The 23,263-nt window shown below is 36.2% G+C and overlaps 1 protein-coding gene and 1 pseudogene across 1 annotated transcript; both read left to right on the top strand.

The window, feature by feature from the left end:
• The first annotated feature begins 8,823 nt into the window (after positions 1-8,823).
• On the top strand, positions 8,824-10,386 carry LOC149884140 (uncharacterized). Its single transcript, XM_090098700.1, has 2 exons — positions 8,824-9,723; positions 10,171-10,386. The coding sequence occupies exons 1-2, from the start codon at positions 8,824-8,826 to the stop codon at positions 10,384-10,386; spliced, it is 1,116 nt and encodes a 371-aa protein (XP_089954826.1).
• Positions 10,387-13,975: 3,589 nt separating this feature from the next.
• Positions 13,976-21,352, top strand: LOC149884139 (uncharacterized; annotated as a pseudogene).
• Positions 21,353-23,263: the final 1,911 nt, after the last annotated feature.

Below are 23,263 nucleotides of genomic sequence, written 5' to 3'. Positions count from 1 at the left end.
CCGATAATGTCGTTGGTGACTCGAATGACTGCAGTTTCTTCAATTCTCACGATGTTTTCAGACTCGTAAGTGTCGATGACACTTGTGACTTTATTAGGGTCAACAGGGTCTTCTTTTTTTTCGACGTAGGTGTATTCGTTTTTATCGAATCCGAGGAGCGATCCTATGTTGTTATTGACGTTAAAATCAACCTAGTATCTTGTCGTTGCTGTAGGCTTTCTAAATTTTAATACGGCTTTTAACGAAGACTCGTTTGCTGTAATGGTGCTCCGTCTACTCTGTACAAGCTTCCTGTTTGTTTTTGCATTTCATTTTGAAGGTATTCGTTGAGCTGGTTGATTTCGTAGGATCCTTCTTGAATGTAGATGGTGTAACTGTTCGATCCAGTGTTTGGACTGTATCTGAAAACGTAATTTTTAGAGGTGATGTTGGGGTAACTTCGATAGGTTTCGAGTCCAACAAGAGCCATTTCGTACTGTTTGTTTAAATCCAGCTCGATGGGTCTTTCAAAGTATGTTTTGATGGAGCTGTTTGATACGGTGGGAAGATCTTTTTTAGATTTGGCAAGCAAATAAAATCCAGACATGTTTTTTATACGTTTGGAAAATAAAAATTGTCAAACCCACTTCTGTATTTTCCATAGTCTTTTTTGGAGGATAAGTCGATAACAGCAAATCCGTGGGGTTGAGACCAGCAGTACTTGCAAAACTTTTTAAATTCTTCTTTTTTCATGTCACTGGAAACGTGATCTTGATAAATGTGGTTGATATTTTTATCGTCCTGAGGAAAGAGGCAAATAAAGTTGGCATTTTCTCTGATGGTTTGTCTTGGGAGTAAGAAATAGTTTTGAGAGAGGTAAAAGCAGTCGACGTTGGAGTGTCTTCCTCGGATGTAATATTTTTCGCATTTGTTTTGTTTCGTGAGTTGCAAATCGTCAAAGATCATCAAATTGTTTTTGGTCAAGTCTAAGGATTCAGGTTCAGGCACGTCTTCTTCACTTTCGAAAAATTGACACTCTATTTCTCCGTCACATTCTTTTGAGATTTCATCAATGACGTCTTCTGGGTTTAGGTTTTCCTTTTCCATTTCGTTTTGTACATTGAACAATTTGATGATTTTCTTTTTTGTCAGTTTCTTCTCAAAGGATTTTCCGAGTATTTTGTATTCGGGTTGGAAAAGGGATTTGCCAAAGACTTCCAAGTGGTTATAATCCAGCCATCCAGGTCTAAGCAGTAAATTGAGAAGCAAGGTTGTTTTTCCGCAACCGGACTTTCCGACGATGATTCCTCGAATGCTTCTTGGCAAAAGCTTGTTGTTGTATCTTTTGGTTTTTCCGATGTTCCATGACAAATCAATGACTTCCATTTTTAATGAGCTAAAAAATATTTTTCTTGTATTTAAAATGTACTGCGTTAAATTCAAAAGAGAAACTGAAACCATTCACTTGAAAAAGGAGATGACAAAAAACAATAGGCCTATGTTAAAAGGGACTTGCGACTCTTGCGGAACGACCAAATGCCAATTTGTTTCTTCGCATGCGCTCGAGGGATCATCTTCTTCTACAAAAGGAGGTGATTTGGTAGTCAATCAATAAGCTGTCTAGCAAAGTGAAGCTTCTATGTGCTAAATTTCCAGGAGAAATGCATATTCCTGGGATGAACTTTGCAGGGCCTGGGACCAATTTGGACAAAAGGCTCACATCCACCGACATGTATCAAGATTGGAGCAAACCGGAAGACAGAGTGGACAATGCAGCATACCACCATGATTTGGCTTATAAATATTTCAATGACCGGCAAAACAGGAATGTGGCAGATCAGATGATGCTTGAGGAGATGAATTCGATTCCCAATCCCACTCAAAGAGAGATTAACGAAAGAAAGCTCATTACTCCTGTGATTAAAGCCAAAGCTAAATTTGGATTGGGTGTAAGATCTAAAAGATCTAAAAATTACACGGATTCAAAGAAACTAAGAAAAAAATGATACTCAGGGTTGAAAAAATCGTTCGAAAGACTAATAAAAAATCATTGGTCAAATGGTTAGGGTATCCAGACTCGTTTAATTCGTGGGTGGACAATAAAGAATTGATCCGTATGCTTTCGAGCGACATTGGTCATTTCCTTATCGAAATTAATTTTCAGGTCCATTAAAAAATGAGCAAGATGATGGTTTTGTTTGAGCCCTTTATAGATGAGTACCTTAAAACGGAGGATTACGAGGAGTCGTATTATTATTCGCCTTATGAAGAAAAGTACCATTACAAGATTTACAAATTCAAAAATGATTTAGATTTCACCATTATTCGTCGATGTGAAGAATTTGAGTTGAAAATAAAGTGTGGAGGGATTCGTTTTGAAAAAAGTGGCATGCGGCTGGAGGATATGTTTGAATATGCTAGAAGAAAAATAAATAAAGTCAAGAAGCAAGTCAAAGTGCCGGATCCAAAAAGGATATAAAAAAATTTCTTTTCCATTAAAAAAGATGAATTTCGTGACGATTGAGAATTTTGACGAGAGTAAGTTATTAGCTGGGGATATTTATGCAGCCACAAAGCCAATTCAGTACCAAAAGATTCCTTTGTATTATGAGTATGAAAATGGAAAAGGTCCTTTTATTCTAAGAACCCCCAATTTATATTCTTTGGGTGTGTTTGAGTGTTTTGATCCAAAGACAAAAGAGCTGACGGGATATTCCATGTCTTTTGTTTCTTTTGACGATAAAAAGAGTTCAGAAGAAGAAAAGTTCATGGAGGTGACTGAAAAAATATCAAAATTTCTTCGCGAGCAAGTCATTCTTAAGACAGCCTTGTTGAAAAAAGGAGGAAGAACAAAAAAAATAATGGCTGAGGATTTATCCATTTTTAAGAAAAAGTCAGAAAGTTCATCTTCCATTTTTTTCGGAAAGATGTATAGAAAAGAAAAGAACATCACTTCTTTATTTAGTAAAAGAGAGAACAAAAAGATGGTAAAAGCTGATCCATTGGAGTATATTCGTCAAAGGTGCTTTGCTATTGCGTCTTTGAGAATTGAAGGCGTTTTCATTGGATCACAGGTAGAGTCGATTCAAGTCAAGCTTCCAGAAGTCTTCATCACTAAAAATGCTCCTGTTTTGGTTCAAAGCATTATGAGCGATTTGGATTTGGGTGAATTGGAATCTGATGAAGAAATGATATAAGAATTTTTCTTTTCATATAAAAATGGATATCTTAAAATTGCTCATTGACAACGGAGCCAACGTCAACCATCGGAATATTAACGAACAAACGTCGTTGCATCAAGCCGTTTCTCACGGTTATCTTGAAGTGGTTGAACTCCTTTTGCAAAACGGATCCGACGTCAACTCGCAAGACACAAACTTGCTTACACCGCTGCACTTTGCATCTATAATAGGTAATGTTGAAGTTGCAAAAATTTTAATTGAAAACGGAGCCGACATCAATGCGCGAGATGTAAGAAACTGGACGCCGATGCACTATGCTGTGAAAAAATGGAATGTTGATGTCATGAAAATTTTAATTGACAACGGAGCCAACGTCAACGCGAGAGGTTATTTAATTGATGGCGACAATGGAAATCACAATTGATCTTTAGATTCTTCAAATCCATGGAAATTCTTCGAATTTTTAAGATCTTTTAGATCCGTGGAAATTCTTCGAATTTTTAAACTTTTAGCGAATTTAAAAATGATCAACGTCGAAGGAATAAAATTGCCAAATGAGGCTTTGACCAACTTTCAATTGATAGAGGATGTTAAAAAGCTGAAAATAAGAAACTTTAGAGGTGTTTTTGAAAGAGACACATTGCCGAAAAAACCGAGAAGAAAAGAATGTGGCATTGTGAATACGGGAGATTCAGGCACTGGAGGATTTCATTGGGTGTGCTGGTATAAAGACGGTAATAAGAAATGCAGTTTTGATTCATACGCACAGCCTCCTCTTGTTGAACTGGTTGAATACTTAAAGAGTCCAGTTTATTACAACAGCGAAAGAGTTCAGTTTGGTAATACCTCTTATTGTGGTCACTTGTGCCTTTACGTCTTGAAAAAATTGGATGAAGGTCTTGACTTTCAGAGCATTATTAACACCTTGTGGTAATCTAAAGCCAAAAATAAAATCCGAGACATATAAAAATGATTGACAAATTTGGTAGATCAGAATTGGGTCGTTATTTATACAACCCTTATTCAACCTCTATTTCAGGCGAACTGTATGTCAGGACAGATGGAAACAGCACCATCATTGCAGATTTGGATTTCAACTCTCACAAAATCATCAACCTGGCAGAACCGACCACTTCGCACGATGCAGCCACCAAAAATTATGTGGACACGCATTCGTCAGGAGGAACTACTGTGGGAACCGCGGACTTGGGTTTAAATTTTCACAAAGCGATCAACTTGAACGAACCGACCAATCTTCACGACGCCGCCACCAAAAATTACGTGGACGTCAGCTCAAGCATGCGCGTCAAAACAGACGGAACGAGCACCATCACTGCTGACATAGACCTAAACTCCAATAAGCTGATCAATGTGAAAGATCCAACGGCTTTAAAAGACGCAGCGACAAAAAGCTACGTCGACACAAAAGTGGCATACAACAATATTTCTTACACGGACATCAACATGACATCACACAAATTGACCAATTTGGCCGAACCCACTTCAGCTTCAGATTCAGCCACCAAAAATTACGTGGACACGCAGGCGGGTGGAACATCAGTGGGAACCTCCGACTTGGATTTGAATTCTCATAAAATGATCAATGTGCTCGATCCTTCAAACGCGCAAGACGCTGCGACAAAAAGTTACGTTGACTTGTTGTTACAAAAATCGAGTTTGACCAGTGTCGTTCCAGGATCCAGTTTCACCAGTTTGGGGTTTAAGTCTCAAACGGTCGCAGCGTTAACCTCCGGAAAATCTGGAGTGCTAAGAAGGTTGTGGCTGGCTTTATACAGCACCTCTGGCACAAATATTCCTGGTCAAGTTTTTATTCGAATCTTTACAGACGGAGAAATCAATGTGGGTAATTATGCAGAAACAACGGAAGGAATTGGAGTGGACGCTACCGGTCTTGCTACTGATTTGCTTTTTTCACCATTGGGAGGAGCTTTTTACGCCAACTCTTTGCAGGGATGCAGCATGTTTAACACCACTTCCTTGGGAGGATATTTCACGTTGGACATGCCTTTCAGAAACGACGTCTCCATTCAACTGGTAAACAGAAATGCCACAGCCATCACTTACTGGATTCAACCCTTCATTTCCACTCTTGCTTCCATTCCTGCCACCATTCCTCTTTTCAAGCTGTACTGCAGGTCGTTCAGATATTTAAACACGACGTATGGCAGTGAATATGTTTTGATGAACACCAACGGGAAAGCAAACGGAGTCTTTCTCAAATACATCAGAGTGCACATCATCGGGTCTTCTGGAAACTGGTGGGAATCCAGAGTCAGAATGTATGATGGAAATTTGCCTCCTGGAAACGGGACCGTTCTCAGTCCTTGGATACCTTACAACACCAACAATTACACCTACTTTCCTGGTTACGACGGTGACAGCACATGCATCTTTTCCTCATCTGGATTGGAAGATTTTTACTTGTCTTCGTGGAACGGATCAAACGTAACCTCATTCAACAACAAATCGACTGGACTGCTGTACCAATCCACTGCATCCATCGGTTCCACCACCACCATCTCTTTTTACAGAAATTTCGGAGAAGCAGATTCCATGCCCAGCGTCTCAGCCGGCAGAAGGCTCATCGTCACGCTCAACTCTGGCGACGCGCAAGTCGGTCAATCCGGAAGCTTTTACCTTCTTCTCGGACAAGTGTTTTATTACGCTTAGGTTTAGCTTAACCATGAAAAAATATTATGCAAAATAAAATAAATAAGTTTCAGCACAAATGAAAATGTCTGAGGCTTTAAAAAATCGAAGCGCGCCACGGATCTTAAAAATCTGCGATAGACTTTTGCTGATAATGGAGATTAAAGATCTTGAATGTAAAAAAGAAGAGGAGGAAAACGATATCATCGCAAAAGAGAGAAGAGAAAGATTAATAAAAAAGTTTCCTTTACTGTTAAAAAGATGAGAAGAATCATTTGTATTGACGAGAATAAGTTGAAAGGCACCGTTTATTTTAACGATCATTTGGATCATCCTCCTAGACGGCTTTGTCGTCGTTCCAGATGTGAAATATTTGCTCAAAGAGAAATTAAGTTGAGCCGTTCAACCAAACAGACGATTGTTTTTATGTTCGGGATTAAAGTGGATAGAGGTGTTGCTTTGGTGAATTTGAGACATGAGCTAAATTTAAAGCTAAATTATTTTAGTCACTTTTTATTTTTTTCAGAGTCTGTAGAGAACGTCTTCATGGAAATTTATAACAGAAGTGACAAGGACGTCGTGGTTAAAAAGGGAGAGAGTCTTTGCATCGTGAATTTCTTTTAGATTTCACAAGTGAAATCCATGGAATCTGAGGGAAGAAAATTTTTTATTTCTCCTTAATAAAAAATGGATTATAACAGTTATAAAGAAATATACCCCACTTCAACGGCTCCAGTGGATGATGGAGGACACATTTACCGTCTTCAAAAAATAAGTGAGATCCAAAAAGAGGTTGACAACGAGAGGAAGAAGAGAGTTCATCTCAGCAAAAAGTACCATCGCGTTTTCAGGATCAAATCGAATGTGGACAATACGATGCAGGGATTATGCATAGCATTGGGTGCGACTGGAATAGGGCTTTTGTCCACGATTATTGCCAGTCCTGTAGCGATTGCGTGTGAAGGGGTGGCTATTGGAATGGGTTTTTTATCGATTATTGGAGGTCAAGTGAACAAAAGAATGGCTTTGAAAGCGGAAAAGCACGAGAAGATAAAAGTGTTGGCAGAGTCAAAGTTCAGCGATCAGCGAGCATATTTCCAAAGCGTTGATGGATAATAAAATAAGCAATTCAGAGTTTCAGTTGATCCTTGGAGAGCTTCAAAAGTTTAAGGCCATGATGGAAGGAGATACGAACTAAAGTCAAAAACGGAATGGACGACTTGGCAAAAGAAAACATGATCCAAAAAGTACGAGAAGATGTCATTCAAGCGTTTAACAATTTTTATAAAAAAGGTTCTGAAAAATAATTTCTATTGTATTTTAAAAACCATGTCTTTTTTTAAAATACAAGACCCGAATAGAAGAAATGAAATTGTGAGAGAGATTAATGACAGAAGAAAGAGGATTTATCAGAGCAGCATCAACGACACCATTTTAGATGCAAATTTTCAGACGGATGTGGGAAAACTGTTTAAGCCTCTTATTCAAAGCAACGAAAAGACGCTCAAAAAGATAAAATCCGAAGTTAAAAACGAGGTTAAAAACGAGGTTAAAAGCGAAGTTAAAAGCGAGGATAAACCAGAGCAGTATTTAGAATCAACAGGATCTATTTTTCCTGAGGACAACCAACTTATAAAAAGTTTGTTTGATCTGGACAAAAGAGCAAAATTTAAAAGAAGCTTTAAGAACAAGTTTGAATTGAGCAAAAGCGATGGTCAATATACGATTGGAAAAATGGGAGTGATGTTTGAAGGCAACGATATTATTGTTGGAAGCGAAAAGTATGAACGAACAAAAGGTCTTTGGGATCTCATGACCAATCCAAACGTTTCAAAGAACGTGACAGCAGAAGATGTGGCTAATTACTCGAAAATTTTAGTAGAGAGTGAGGCTGTAAAGTCGGATGCGAGGTATAACAAACCCAGAGCTTCAGAGATTGAAAAATACAATCAATTCATCATCCCTATTGAAAATGAGCTGAAATCTCAAAAGGTGGCTGAAGATCCTGTTTCAGCTCCTACTAGTTACGATCTTCAAATGCTTGATAAAATGCGTGCTGAAAAAGATAAAATGTTTGCTGAAGAAGAAAATAGGATAAGAAAAGAGAAAAAGAAACAGTTAAAAAAGGAGTACCTTGTAGGATAAGCACGCATTGAAGAAGGGAAAGATACGATGAGAGTTGAAGAATATAATAGTTACAAGGATCGCATGAAAAAAGCTTATGATAGGAGAAAGAAAGGTTTAGGAGTGATCGTTCTTCCTAGCGATCCGAATGCGTTGGTGGAAAGGCTTGAATTGAGCATGGCTTCTTGTCGTGCTGGGAATACGGGATCGAGAAATGAGGCTGTGAGTATTTGCGATGAGCTGTTGAGGTAAAAAGTGATTAATAAAAACCAGTACAAATCGATAATGAAGGTCATCGAGGTGTAAAAATCGTTTGTGATTTCCACGGATCTGAAGGATCTAAAATAATTATTTTCGCGTATTTAAAAATGATCATTTACAGAAACAGATATGTTAAGAAACACGTTGTTGGAGGAAGTGGAATCATGGACACGTTGCGTCATTTTTTAAAAAGAGCAGCAGCATCGGGCGCGTCAAGAGCAGCGTCTAATTTGGCTGGCAAGATTGCAAAAAGCGAGTTGGGAAGAGAGGCGATTACAGCTGCCAAATCTGCAGGGAAAGAGTTGACTTCTTCGGCGATTGCGACAGCGAAAGATGTGGCCATTGACCAAGGTAAAAAGGCGCTAGAAAAGGTGTATGCCAAGACTGGAACTCCTAATCCTCAAAAGGTTGCTCTTACTCAAAAAAGCAAAGACATTATTTCCGGAATGGTTGGTCCATCAGCTCCAAAGGTGAGCAGCGATTATTCCTCTCTTGGAGGGTCTCTGTCCATGAAAAACGCCATCCGAATACAAGATCTAGTGAAGATGGGAAGAGGACTGAAGATCGCATGAAGGATCTGAACAATTTTTTTCTTTGGTATAGAAAAATGGCAAATTCAGATGTTTTAGACATTACAGAAGAAATCATCGTTGATGAAGATATTGAGAGATATGAATTTCACGAATATGAACCGGTTAGCACCAATTTAAACACGTCCGGTGAGATAAGAATCAACATTGAGCAGCAAGATTTGTTCACGCGTCCCAGTGATGCTTACCTTTTGGTGGAAGGAAGACTGACAAAAGCAGACGGTACTTCCTATGCGGATGCGGATGTGGTTACTCTTGTTAACAACGGCATCATGCACCTGTTCAGTCAGATTTCTTATCAGTTGTCGAATCAAGAGATTGAGACCATATACAGTCCAGGTCAAGCCACTACCATGCTGGGTTTCCTGAAATATCCTGTAGAGTTCCAAGTGTCGGAAGGAATGAATCAGCTGTGGAATAGAGACAGCACTGCCCTTGCCGATCTTGTAGGCAATAGCGGTTTTAACGCAAGACAGGATTTTATCATTAAGCAACCTGCTGATAAAGGCAGCTTTTCATTTTGCATTTCTTTGAAGCACATTTTTGGTTTATGTGAAGGTTACGAAAAAGTTCTTTACGGATTCAAGCACACGATAACCCTTGTAAGAAAGAGCGACGTTGATGCCATTTTTAAGAGCGCTGAAACAGCCGCAGGAAAAGTAACCTTGAGCAAACTGTCTTTGTTTATGCCTCATGTCACTCCCTCTGTTATGGCAAACAACCGTCTTTACAAACTCATCGAGTCCAAAGTGGACGTTCCGTTGTCGTTTAGATCCAGACAGTGCGACACCATTGCCGTTCCAGTGTCCAATACGTTCAGTTGGAGGTTAAGTGCTAGATCAGCCAGTGAACGACCAAGGTACATCATTGTTGGATTTCAGACCAATAAAGACGGCAGTCAAGATCTAAACCCTTCCGTATTCAACCACTGCGATTTGAAAAACATGTATGTGCCTTAAACAGCGAAAGGTATCCTGCTGTGGATTACGACTTGGCCTTTACAAACAACAAATTTTCTAGGGCTTATAGAGACGCGTGCAAGTTTGACAACAAGATTTTTGGAGTAAGCGAAATTGTCGCCCAACCGAATATAACAGCGCTGAACTACAGACACATTTGTCCTATTTTCGTTTTTGACGTGAGCAAGCAGGCTGAGAGGTTAAAATCGACCGTGTTGGACGTGCAAATTAAAGCCACCTTTAACGCAAACGTTCCTGCAGACACTCAAGCCTTTGCCGTGGTGATCTCTGACAAGCTGCTCAGAATCAAATCCGACGGAAACAAAATGAACGTTGTGTATTAAGTGCAGAGTATTCGAATTTATTGAGAATCCCAGATAAAAAAAAATAAATCCTTAATAAAAGGATGACTTATACGAAAACGGATTTGAAAAATTTACTTATCGAAAACGGCGTTTCCAAAACGTCGAAAAGCAAAATGGGTTTGGCGATGATTGCGCTGGAGAACCATCTGATCGACAAAAATGCGATGATGGAGGATGTCAAGCCGATAGATTCCAAATACGAAAGGCTCCGTTTGATCCGAAACAATCCTGTGGCTGTAAAAATAACGCATGCTGAAACAGGAGAAGTGATCGAATACGGCTCTCTTTACAAAGCGATGAAAGAGACGGGACACGGCAACAATTATTTTGAGAAGCGAAACGGAAAAATAGATGAAAAAGGAATTAAGATTGAGATCATTAAATAAAATGACGTTTCACCCGTTTTTTCTGGAGTGCAGCAAAAGAGAGCCTGATGCAAAAAAGAAAAGACAGCTCGAGGCTCTTACGTTCAAGGATGAGAGTGGCTCGTTCAAAATTCCTGAAATGTACATCGATGAAAAAAGAGACGAGCTTTACGCGATGTTGTGGGAAGAAAAAGAGGATGACTTTTCGAGGATGGAGAAAAAAATCAAAGAGCACAACAGAGAGTGGGTTCATTTAAAAAAGTAAGAAAAGCTGAGAGCGATCGACAAATACGTTCTTGCATTGGACTGCGATTAGGAAGAAAAGAAAAAAATGTCTGCAAAAATGAAAATGGAAACGATTCTCCAAAAATACGAATATTTTCCCTTTGCTGAAAAAAAATTGAATTCGAGTAAAATAATTTACGACGATTAAAAAAGATGGGCAACAATCAAAGCAAAATTTTTAAAGATGAATTTTTTGGAGGGTATGAATTTTACAGGCCGGGTGATGAAAAAATAAAAGTTAAAAATTATAATGGGCTAAACTTAATCTGTTGTGGCATGAATTTATCTGTAGATAAAGATGGTAAGTTGGTAGAAGACTATACAGGCCCTTTAGGTAATCATCTATTTTTTTAGTTTCTTTGAAACCGTGGAAAATCTGCGATTTTTAAGATCATTTCATGATCACTGGAAAATCTTTGATTTTTTAGTTTCTTTGAAACCGTGGAAATCACAAGTGATTTTTAATTCTTTTTTAAGAATTGAAAAATGAATAAAATGGAGTCACCAAAACCTCAAACAATGGTTGAAAATCACTTGATCAGCCATGGAAAATTTGTTGAAAATAAAAAAATTGAATTCGAGTTAAATAATTGACGGAGATTAAAAAAGATGGATAACATGCAAAGCACACTTGTTGACAAGCTCAGACAGTCTGGAAAAGTGCTTGAAAAAATTCACAAGCTTGAATTTAAAGTTTATTGTAAACTGAGAAGACCGTTGATGAAAGATGCGTTTGAAAAGAACTACATGTCAATTCACAAAATGATTAAATTACTCCACCTTCTCAGAATTCAGCTGTTTGATGAAATCATGAGAAGTGATTTTAGCAAAACAGACATATACAAAATTAAAAGGCTTTTAAAACACGATATTTTTCATCTGAAATGGATATTGGGCAAAAAAAGTGATGTTGTCAATTCCTTTGACGGAGAACATTACCAAATGATCCAACTCTTTAGTGAAGAGAAATTGCTGATGGAAGACTATGACTCTCTAAAAGAGATGAAAAATCAAATCGACCTCGCCAATTTATTATTCGAATTGGATGAAATGAGGCTTTGAAACCGAAAAAGTTGAACTCGCTTTAAAAAAATCACGACATTAAAAAAGATGGAGAGGAAGTATGTGATTGAATTCGATACCATGGGTCGTGCACATCTGTTTGATGAAGACAAAGAAATTCATGCGGCTGGATGCGAATTTACTGCACATGACGAGTGGGGAAGAAAGTATACGATTAGATTTGATGAAATGGGTCAAGCGCATGTATACGATTCAATAAGCGAAATTTTTGCCAATTATCCTGTTTCATAAGATCATTTTTAGTTTCTTTTTTAGTTCTTTTTAAAGAATTGAAAAAATTGAATTAAGATGAATAAAATCTTTCAGTAATAAAAATGCATTACACAAAAAAGGAGAGAGATGCTGAGGGAAAATGGCGTTAACAAAACATCAAACAATTTGTTGGCTTTGACACTGATCGCGTATGAAAACAATTTGCTCGATAAAGAGGAATTAATGAAAAAGGTGAAAGAAAGAAAACCTGTGGGAAGGCCAAAAAAGCATGCAAAAAAGGAGAAAAAGCCTGTCGATCCTAAATGGGCAAGACTTGTTGAAATTAGAAACCATCCCTTCACTTATAAAATAACCCATGTTAAAACGGGGGAAGTGACTGAATGCAAGTCTCATTACCAATTAAGAAAAGAAACGGGTCACTACTGGAAATACTTTGACAATAAACACGGTTATCAAATAGAAGTGATTAAGTCGAAACGAGATTTTAATTTGCTGAAAATTAAAATTTTTAATAACGATATAATTTGAAATGTGTTAAAGATTTTTTTTCTCCTTTATAAAATGGATAAGATGACTGTGAAAAAGCTAAAAGAGATGGCTGATGACCGAGGTGTCAAAGGCATCTCAAGAATGAGAAAAGCCGAGCTCATTAAAGCTATACAAAATACAAAACCCATCATTGGGTATGGCAGACGCACGACTAAGGCAAGGCCTGCTGCAAGACCTGTGCCTGCTCCTCGTCCTGTTTCAAATGACTTGATTTCGTTTGGTCCTGCTCGCTTGCAAAATCGAGTAACAAGAGACATTGCATCCATCCTTGACACACCTGTTGTCGATTCAACAAACGTTATTACACCCAAACCTGTTCCTGCACCAAGATGGCTTTCAAAAATTGCAACGACTGTCTACAACGGTTTTAACCAACTTAATGCTCTCGTTGATCCCTACGTTCCAACTGCGGTGAAAAATGCAGTGAGCAGCGTGAGAATGGAAGAAACCATCCATTCTCTCAAAGACGTCGTATTTGGTCCTGCTTCAAGAGGTGGTCCATATACAGTAAAGTTTAATATGACTAAGCATTCAGCAGAACGTTCTGCTAGACTATTTTCATATGAGCCATCTTCTCGATACCAAGACATTGTTCCTTTTCTAAACTTGGTGAGGGAGTCTGCTATTCAAACCATGAAAGGAGAAAGAAACACAAAAGCAAGAATTGTTTTAGTCTGTGAAATGACTCGCGTAAGCATCTTAACAGGTGAGGAAACTACACAGACAGCTAACTTTTCATCAAACTCTGAACTTATATTAGAGGGCACAGATGTAAGAACGTTAATGACCGAAATGGAAGAAAAAATCTTGGAACGTGGTGCCAATTACAACAAGATGGGATCTAATTGCGTCTTGTCATAGATTTTAAGAATGGATATCAGCTTTGTCGATTATGAACCTTTCAGAGGCTCTTCCTACATGGAACTACCTGCCAAGTTGAAAAACAAAAAAGCCATCATCAACATGGAAAACAACGACAATGAATGTTTCAAGTGGTGTGTCACCAGAGCTCTTAACATGAAAGCTATGCATAATTCAAGAATTGATGAAGACTTGGTTTTAAAATCTAAAGAGCTCAATTTTAAAGGAATGGAATTTCCTGTAAAGACAACTCAAATCGAAATGTTTGAGAAAAATAATCTGGATATTAGCGTGAACGTCTTTCACTATGAAATGAATAAACCTCAACCTATGCAAATATCCAAATTTCATGATCGAAAGCACTGAGTAAATTTGCGGCATATTTCAAACAAAGACAACAGCCATTATTGCCTCATTAAAAATTTCAGTCGGTTTGCTGGTTCTTCAGCATCAAAGAATCAACACAAACAATATTTTTGCAGAAGGTGCATGCACTATGATCAAGAAGAAAAGCTTCAAATCCACAGAGAATACTGTTATAATAACGCTCCAATGAGAATCGATCTTCCTAAAGAAGGGTCAACCCTTGAGTTTAAAAACTACAACAATAGTATGAGAGTTCCATACTGTGTTTATGCCGACTTTGAAAGTTTCATCAAACCCATCGATGACAACACTAAATATGATAGTAAAGAGTCGTACACCAAACAATACCAAAAGCATGTTCCAAGCTCCTTCTGTTATTACATCGTAGGACCTGATGGCTTTAAAATTAAATCTGAGTACACAGCAGAAAGCGATGAGGACGACGTAGGTAAAATGTTTGTTACCAGGCTTGAAGAAGACTCTATAAAGATTTGTGACGATAGTTATTCACGACAAGAACAATGGAAAGAAAATAAAATAGAGACTGATGAGGATAAGAAGAAGTTTGAAGATACAACAGAATGTCACATTTTCAAAAAGGATCTTAACGGTGATAAAGTATGGGAACACTGTCATTTGACTGGAAAGTACCGTGGTGCTGCTCACAAAGCTTGCGAAAAAAAATATAAAATTCCAAAATTTATTCCCGTTGTCTTTCATAACTTGTCTGGATATGAAAGCCATTTGTTCATCAAGAGATTAGGAGGAAAAAACGGAAAACTCAATTGCATACCCAACAGCGAAGAAAAATACATCAGCTTCTCAAAAAGCATCAAAGTGAGAGATTCGATTGATAAGAAAGGCAAACCTATAAAAGTGTATAGAGATTTAAGGTTCGTTGACAGCTTCAGGTTCATGTCAAGCTCGTTAGAAGATTTGACTGACAACCTTGTTAAAGATTTGTGTGAGGAGTGCTCTAAATTAGACCTTAAGACATGCAAAAAGGACTGTCTTGATAAGAAAGGAAAAAAATGCAAGTGCAAAGCCAATTGTAAAGATTGCGCTTCTAGAAGATCTAAAAAAGGAGACATCATGTGCAAACATCTAAATTCATTCTACAGCGGAGAACAAAGAGATTTGCTACTAAGAAAAGGAGTTTACCCCTATGAATGGGTGGACTCGATTAAAAAATTCTCTGAAACGCAATTGCTTGGCTTGGGACGCCATGTTAAAAGAAACTAAAATTAAATTGGATTTGATAACCGATATTGATATGCTCAACATGATCCAAAAAGGAATACGTGGCGGAATATGCATGATCTCAAACTGACTTGGAACTGCTAATAACAAATACATGCAAGACTATGACCCTTCAAAACCATCTACATTCATTCAATACTTAGACGCCAACAATCTTTATGGATGGGCTATGAGCAAACCTCTTCCCGTTAGAGGATTCAGATGGATGACTGATCTTAAAAATTGGCGCAGCATGCCATGCATTCTTGAAGTCGATTTGAGATATCCTGAAGAGCTTCACGATTTACACAACGATTAGCCTTTGGCTCCTGAAAGATTAACCATTGGAAAAGTAGCCAAACTCGTTCCCAATTTAAACAATAAAGAAAAATACGTCGTTCACCATGAAAACTTAAAACTCTATGAACGATTAGGTCTAGTCATCACCAAAATTCATCGAGGAATCACCTTTGAAGAAAAACCTTTCATGAAATCATACATCAATGGCAACACCGAAAAAAGAAAATATGCTAAAAACGACTTTGAAAAAGAATTTTTTAAACTTATGAACAACTCCGTCTTTGGAAAAACCATGGAAAATATTCTAAAACACGTTGATATTAAACTTGTCACCACAAGAAAAGAAGTCTTAAAATTATCTAAAAGTCCTCGTTATGATCGAAACACCATTTTTGATGAAAAATTAATCGCGATTCACATGAAGAAAACACAAGTCACTTACGACAAACCCGTTTACTTGGGAATGAGCATCCTCGACATCAGCAAAACTTTGATGTTTGAACACCACTATTACTACATGAAGCCTAAATACGGTGATAAAGCCAAACTGCTCATGACCGATACCGACTCGCTCATTTACGAAATTAAAATAGAAGATTTTTACAAAGACATTGCTGATGATGTAAAAAGCAAATTTGACACGAGCGACTTTCCAAAAGACCATCCTGCCATTCAAAACGCTGGATTCAAAGTAGGCGAAAATAAAAAGGTTATTGGCAAGTTCAAGGATGAGACCGGTGGTAAACAAATCACACAATTTGTTGGGCTTAGACCCAAGTTCTACTCTTACTACATCCCTGAAGAAAAAGAAGAACATAAAAAATGCAAAGGGGTTAAAAAGAGCGTGGTTAAAAATCATCTCACTCATCAAGACTACTATGACTGCTTGAAGGATAAACAAGAAAAGCTTAAAACCATGAACGTCTTCCGATCCCATCATCATGACGTTTACACTGAAGAAATCAACAAAGTCGCACTCAGCGCTAACGACGACAAAAGAATTATCTCAGAAGACGGAATTCACACTCTAGCCATAGGACACTACACAACAAGGCACGGTAAGATATAAAAAAGGTAAGACCATAACAAATCTTCAATAACACATTTTCACAAATCTTCATAACACATCCATCTTTGCATCCTTAAGTATGGAAAAGTATCAATGGCTCAGAACCGGCATTTGCCTATATATAACAACAGTTGGCTAGTATAAAATTATTTGGAATTTTTTCAAATGATTTTGATGTCTTATAATAAGTCGTTTAACAACTTCTTATCACCAGTTTTTTGTAAAGTGTAAACAATTTTCTAAAGGGCTAGAAAAACAACCGTAGATGTTCGATAAAATCTTGTTAACTCAAATTGGTGCTAGGTTTATGAATAATCGCGAAGAATGCATAAAGTCGTTTAGAGAATTCGGTTTGCTTGCTACTGTAATAATTTGATCCCTTTTTAACTTGCAGTGTAGCGAACAACTGTACACAAAAGCTGTACACAAAAAGCTATTGAGATTCGCAAGGGCAGTTTTTTGAGAAATCAAAACTAAAGTTGTGGAAGATTTTTAGAATAACATACATTTGAGTGCTGGCAAAAGTTGGGGACTGCCGCAAGAAGATGTTAAAAAGAATTGGATATTGGATGCAGGTAAACGATTAGCAATTGGAACCAGTTTTGCAGAGACGTTGCAGTAAATTATTTTTTAAATAATCCTGTACAATTAGGCGGCTCTTGCTGTGTTGTAAAGATTGACGAATCTCTTTTTGCTCGCTGCAAATATAACTGTGGCAGAATTGTGGAAAGCCAATGGATACTTGATGGTTACAAGTCAACAAAAAAGGAAGGTTTTTTAATCCTTCAACATAATGCAGCAACTCTTTTGCCAATTATACATCGATGGATAAGGCCAGGAACGGAAATTTGGAGCGAAATGTAAGATGCTTACAACACTCTTGGAGCACAAGGCTTTTAACATGAAACATTGAACCACTTACTTCACTTTATAGATCCAGCAGCAAACGTGACAGCTAATAGAGTTGAAGATATGTGGTGTCGCAGCAAAACAAAGCTTAAAGCAATCTTTGGAACTCATGGAGACATGATTCCTGACTATCTCAGCAAATTCATGTGGATGCAGTTTTTATAAATTTAGTTTTTCAGTTTTGTTGCTAACACTCCAACCATTTTTTCTATTCTTTGTATTCCTCAACGATTGTAAAAACCAGATAAATAGTGTCAGCGGTTTGAATTAATGGTTTTAAAACTATCATTAAAATAGTTTCAAAATAGTTAAAAGCAGCATCGTTTTTATAGGAAAAATAGAATACTCAAATGTGAATTAAAGTACTTGTTATTTGTCAAAAATAAAAATAAATAGCATTTTTTTCCGATCCAGACAAAGATCTTCCTGAATCTGCAAAATAAAAATAGAGGGGGAGGTGCAAAAAATAAAAAAATTGATTAGAGGGGGGTGGGGTGGGGGGGTGGTGGGTGGGCGAAACCAGACTAGTGCCAAAGAGTGTCTGGTATAACTAACAGTGAAAAATACAAACATACTTAAATAAATAAGGCTAAAATTGCTGGAGAAACTCATAAAAACTACAAAGAGAATGATTTGGCACCAAGACATACTGGAGCTTCTTGCAGCTTGGTGTTTCCATCTTATTATTTTATTTACTCATGATTTTTTACCACCAATAACTGGTAGTAAATCATAACCTAGAAGTAATAATATAAATCTTATATTATTACCTTAAGATAATGTTTATCATTTTCTTTATTTACAGATGTAATTCAAAATGTATGGAGCTTGAAGATCTGAAGATGTTAGGAAAAGTACTAAACAGTTTGTTACCAAATTTGATAACAAAAAAGACCAAGACACATACTTGCTGTCATTAATTGAAAAAAAGGATATGTTAATTGAAAAGAAGGATATATAGAGTATAAGGATAAAAAGTCCTAGATCTGAAGAACCTAAGAAAAGAGAATTTGTTTTTATTTATCACATTAAAATAAACGCTGTTAGAAAAAAAGTGAGCAAGAAAACCTTTTGTAGTATGCATGGAATTTCTATGAAACAAGTTTGACGTTTTCTTAAAAAGAAATGAACAGCCCATTGATCACAGAGGTAAATCTGGATTATAGTGCAATCCATTACTTCGTGATACATTAACTAAAGTATGAAACCTTATGAAGCCATTTCTTGTTCAAACTGTGTACTACTTCAATAAAGATGCATCATCTTATTATTTAGATGAAAAACTCATTGTGAAAATTATTCACAAGTTATACAAACGAAAATATCCTGATCATCTTTTTAAATATAAGTTTTACTTAAAACATTTCTTGGAAAATTTTGGTTTATAATTTGGTAAAAAGCAAAATGATGTCAGTGGACTGTGTGACGACTAAACTAAAAAATCCACATATTAATGACAATGCAAAAAGAGTCTATCAAGCAGATATTGAGATCCATAAAATACAAGCAAATAAATGTTATATGAAAATACGGGAAGTGGAAACTAAGTACAAGAATGATCCAACTGTGCATTTGATATTATGCAAATTTTGCAACTTTCAAATATCCCTATCCAGGAGATTTTTTATCTACATCAACTATGGTTATATGAGTTTTGCATATATGATCTTAAAACAGCTAAATCAGTATTTTATTCTTATTGTGAAGGAGTTGAGAACAAGGTCCCAATGAAGTATACAATTTTGTGTTTGATTATACTAAAAAATATATTGACAATGATGCCAAAGAACTGCTCCTAATTTCAGATGGTTGCGCTGGCTTTGAAATAAGAAGACCTACTGAAAATATAAGTGCTATCTGTGTTTCTGTGACAGAAGAATACCCAAAGGCAAAAAAGCAACCTTTGGTATTTCTAAAGTCTCACATTTTACATTCCATACCTGGTCTAGTTACAAAACCATACCTGGTCTAGTGACAGCGTGAATACATAAATTGCTTAATCGGTCATGGTTTCCAGCTTTTACAAAAGATGGGTTCCAGGCCGCCCTTACCATCAAATAATACTCCTGCACATAATAGCAAAATGTCAATGAAAAAAAAATTCCAGATTTGAAAAAAATGAAAAAAAAAAATTCCAGATTTGAAAAAAATAAAAGACTATTCAATGTTAAGTAGTAGAGTATTAAAACTTCTATACAGAAGTTTTTGCATGGCTGACAACTTCAACAAACAATGAATACCAGGAAATAAATGATGATTAGCTAAGAAGTTTTTTGATAATCTTTTGATTTATATGTACAAAAAAAATTCATTTCGAATAAGGCATTAATCCAGAGGTTCAAATTAAAAATATTTGCATGATCTATATTTTTTTATAATAAATTAAATTCACAAAAGTTAGGTTTTTTTATTTATCAACCCTGTATTAAGTTTTATAATCACCAAAGACTTTTTTGATAAGAAGCATAATTTTCTTGATCTTTAAAATTTTTAACGGACTTATATCCTTTTTGAAATGACGGGTTCGTATAACTTTTAACAAAACATAGCAATAGATATTTGATGATCACTTAGGTTTGTCAAAGAAACTCAACAATTTTTATAAATATTAGCGGAGGTTCATGTGATGTACCTCAGTATTCTTTTGCTTATTAGAAGTTTTTAATTTTTAATCTTTGACCGCTGGAGGGACCATGGCATTATGCGTCGATCTGATAATAAAAGAGGAAATAGTGTAGAACCAGAGAACTGTTCAACATTTTGAAGTAATTTTTTCACCACACATCAATTATGAGATATTGTTTATTTATGCACATAAAAACGAACTTTAAACTTTTTATCAGATAGAAATAAGTTTTCCATAAAAAAATGCACGATTTAAGGTAGAAATGCATAGACGATTTAAGGTAGTGTTTTTTAATTTTTTGATATTTGATAGAAAAAACGAATATTTATTTTAAACATAAATTTTTCTTTTTTTTTTTTAACTTTAATGCAAATTCGAATTGTAATTAAACAATGAAAAAAACTACATGTATTTACAGAGGAATATCAAATCAGTATTTGAAGTAGCCATCTTTGGCAACATAACAGACTCTGACTCCTTTTGGCATTGATTGGATTAACTTCATACAGAGTTCTTTCTGAATTTCGGACCACCAAACTTTTTCCAACTATCGTTTAAACTTTTTCCAACTATCGTTTAAGATAGTTGGAAAAAGTTTAAACGATAGTTGGAAAAAGTTTGGTGGTCCGAAATTCAGAAAGACCTTCACGGACGTTTTCTTGATTGGTACTATTTTAGCATTTATTACCATATGTTCTCGATCAGCTTCAGATCGGGAGACCTAGCACATCATGCCGACTTTTCTACTTGATGCTCTTTGACTGATAACGCCGTATGAGCTGTAGTTTGGTCTTGCTAGAATTTAGAAGGTAAATTGATTAATTCGGCCTATATACACTTTGCACCTCCAGTGTCCTTGAGAGAAATGAAATCCTTGGTACCAGAAAGGCCTTCTCCCCTCTGTAACCTTGGTATAACGATTCAGTCCATATATCATTCGGACTTAATTTTTTTACTAACTCTTAATTTTCAATAAAAGAACTCAAAATTCGATTTATCACAGAAGATGACTTTGCACTGTGTAGAATCAGGTAGTCAAAAATTAAAGAAGTCAAATTCCACACTCGTAAAATAAGTAGGAAAGCGAATTTGAAGAGTTTTTTTATGGACTATAGTACCACCTGGCGTTCTTATTAGTTCTATCAACTTATAAACCCGGTTTAAAGAAAAACTTAAGACTGTCATTGAACTTACTCATGTTGTAAAAGACATTTTGATCTTCGACGAATCAGACACAGCAAGTGAATGTAAAATCACCCCTGAAAATGTAGAACATGCAACCTTTAACGAACACGACCTAGTTGACGAAAAATTTGAAGATGACAAAAATTTGGGTGAAAATTCTGAGTCAGAATAGGTTTAGTTATTATATTATTTTAATGATGCAAAATGTGATATTAAATTTATATTAAAATTAATTCTTTTTAAACAAATTTTGAGTTTTTTTCAATTTTCTCAAAATTTGCCTAAATTTCTCACAAACTATTTAAGCTGGAAAGGCGAAAAATTCACTGAGGCTAAGTAACCATAATAAGGGAATGTAAGGTATGGTGGCGAACGCTGTTTTTTGTATGTTGCTCTCTCAATATTTTTAAAATTCAAAAAGCAGGCAGTTGCTGGCATCCAATGAGCATATTTCTGTTCCAAGCAATTGTTAAAATTCAAATTGAGTGAAATTTTAAAACTCTTGGCACAAACCATTGATTTTCAAGAGTTATGAGGTTTGGTGTAAGGTTTGGTGTAAGGTTTGGTGTAAGGTTTGGTGTAAGGTTTGGTGTAAGGTTTGGTGTAAGGTTTGGTGTAAGGTTTGGTGTAAGGTTTGGTGTAAGGTTTGGTGTAAGGTTTGGTGTAAGGTTTGGTGTAAGGTTTGGTGTAAGGTTTGGTGTAAGGTTTGGTGTAAGGTTTGGTGTAAGGTTTGGTGTAAGGTTTGGTGTAAGGTTTGGTGTAAGGTTTGGTAAAAGGTTTGGTGTAAAGTATGGTGGTGGATTGTTTTATTCAATTTAAACACAACGTAGATGTGAAAGTTTTTTGAACAACTGGAAATGATGTAAAATGACGAAAATTATGATTTTTAAATTTAGAAAAAAACTCCATTTCAGTTGGAGTCGCAATTGAGGCAGGTGAAGTAGATGGGATTTTTACAAAACATCTGGCATGAACTTCTCGACCGCATGTGCCACAATTTCGTAAATTATTGTAGTTGAGCACAAGAAGCATTGGTTTTAGGCAAAGAACAAAAAAAATCTTGAGCAACATTTTCTTCTGTTTCATCAAGCTTCGTCTTTTTTACTACCAGATTTTTTGAGGTATTTTTATGTTTTAACGCATTGCGAACACATTTTAAGGTGATTTTTATGGTTTAACGCATTTCGGACACATTTTCAGGTATTTTTATATTTTAAATTTCAGATGATTTAAAACCGTGATTGGATTTTTAGCTGGTGTTCCCATCTTCATCGATCCAGCTGTTTTCAATCCATTATGTAGAGATGATGTTGAAGTGGCTAAACTTAGCATGTTGCCCAATGTACTGAGTATCGCAGAATACTCAGAGGTGGTGACTTTTTTATACGCAGCAGTTGAGCTCACCATATTGTGATTTGTTAAAACAAAAATACGGCACCGGTCTACTGGATCATCGTCTTCATTGCCATCACTTTTGGAAAAAACATTCCTGTTAAATGCTCTGTGGATGTTTGGGCATTTTCGTCCCACGAAGCTGGGTATTTGACTTCACAAACATAAACAAAAAAAAAATGTCATATAAAGTTTCATATAAAAAACGTTTAAAACAAGAAAAAGAACGAAACAATTAAAAAGTAATCAAAGCTTACTAGATAGATCGAAGAAAAATCAAACAAAATATTCTTCATCACATCGTTTTTCTTTTGAAACATCAACATTTGCTTCGTCGATTTTACCAATATAGCGTTTCAATGTGGTTTCCGGAAATTGCTCCGTTTGCTTTGGCAACAGACACCTTGTAATTGCCATGAATTTTTACCATTTTGATTGCCTCCAGCATTTGGTTGAAGTCAATTGTTTTTTCTACTCTTGTTTTATGTGAAATATCAAAAAAAGTTTAAAGAAAAAAATAAAAAAAAGCACGAAAAAATTAGCGCAAAAGCCACAGACCATGTCATTTGTCGATAATATACACTTCTGTGCACAAAAAATGATCTGCCAACATACCTTACAAAAATTCTCTTATCTTAGCTTACAATCCAAAAAAATTCCGCCATCTTAACTTATAAGCTAGTGTTAAAAA

The sequence above is a fragment of the Hydra viridissima genome, unplaced genomic scaffold (assembly GCF_058129835.1).
Source record: "Hydra viridissima isolate aposymbiotic clone 2 unplaced genomic scaffold, HvirCarnegie_v1 scaffold_9, whole genome shotgun sequence".
NCBI classification, from domain to species: domain Eukaryota; kingdom Metazoa; phylum Cnidaria; class Hydrozoa; order Anthoathecata; family Hydridae; genus Hydra; species Hydra viridissima.
The sequence above is the reverse complement of the archived record's forward strand: the minus strand, read 5'-3'. Positions and strand labels throughout refer to the sequence as shown.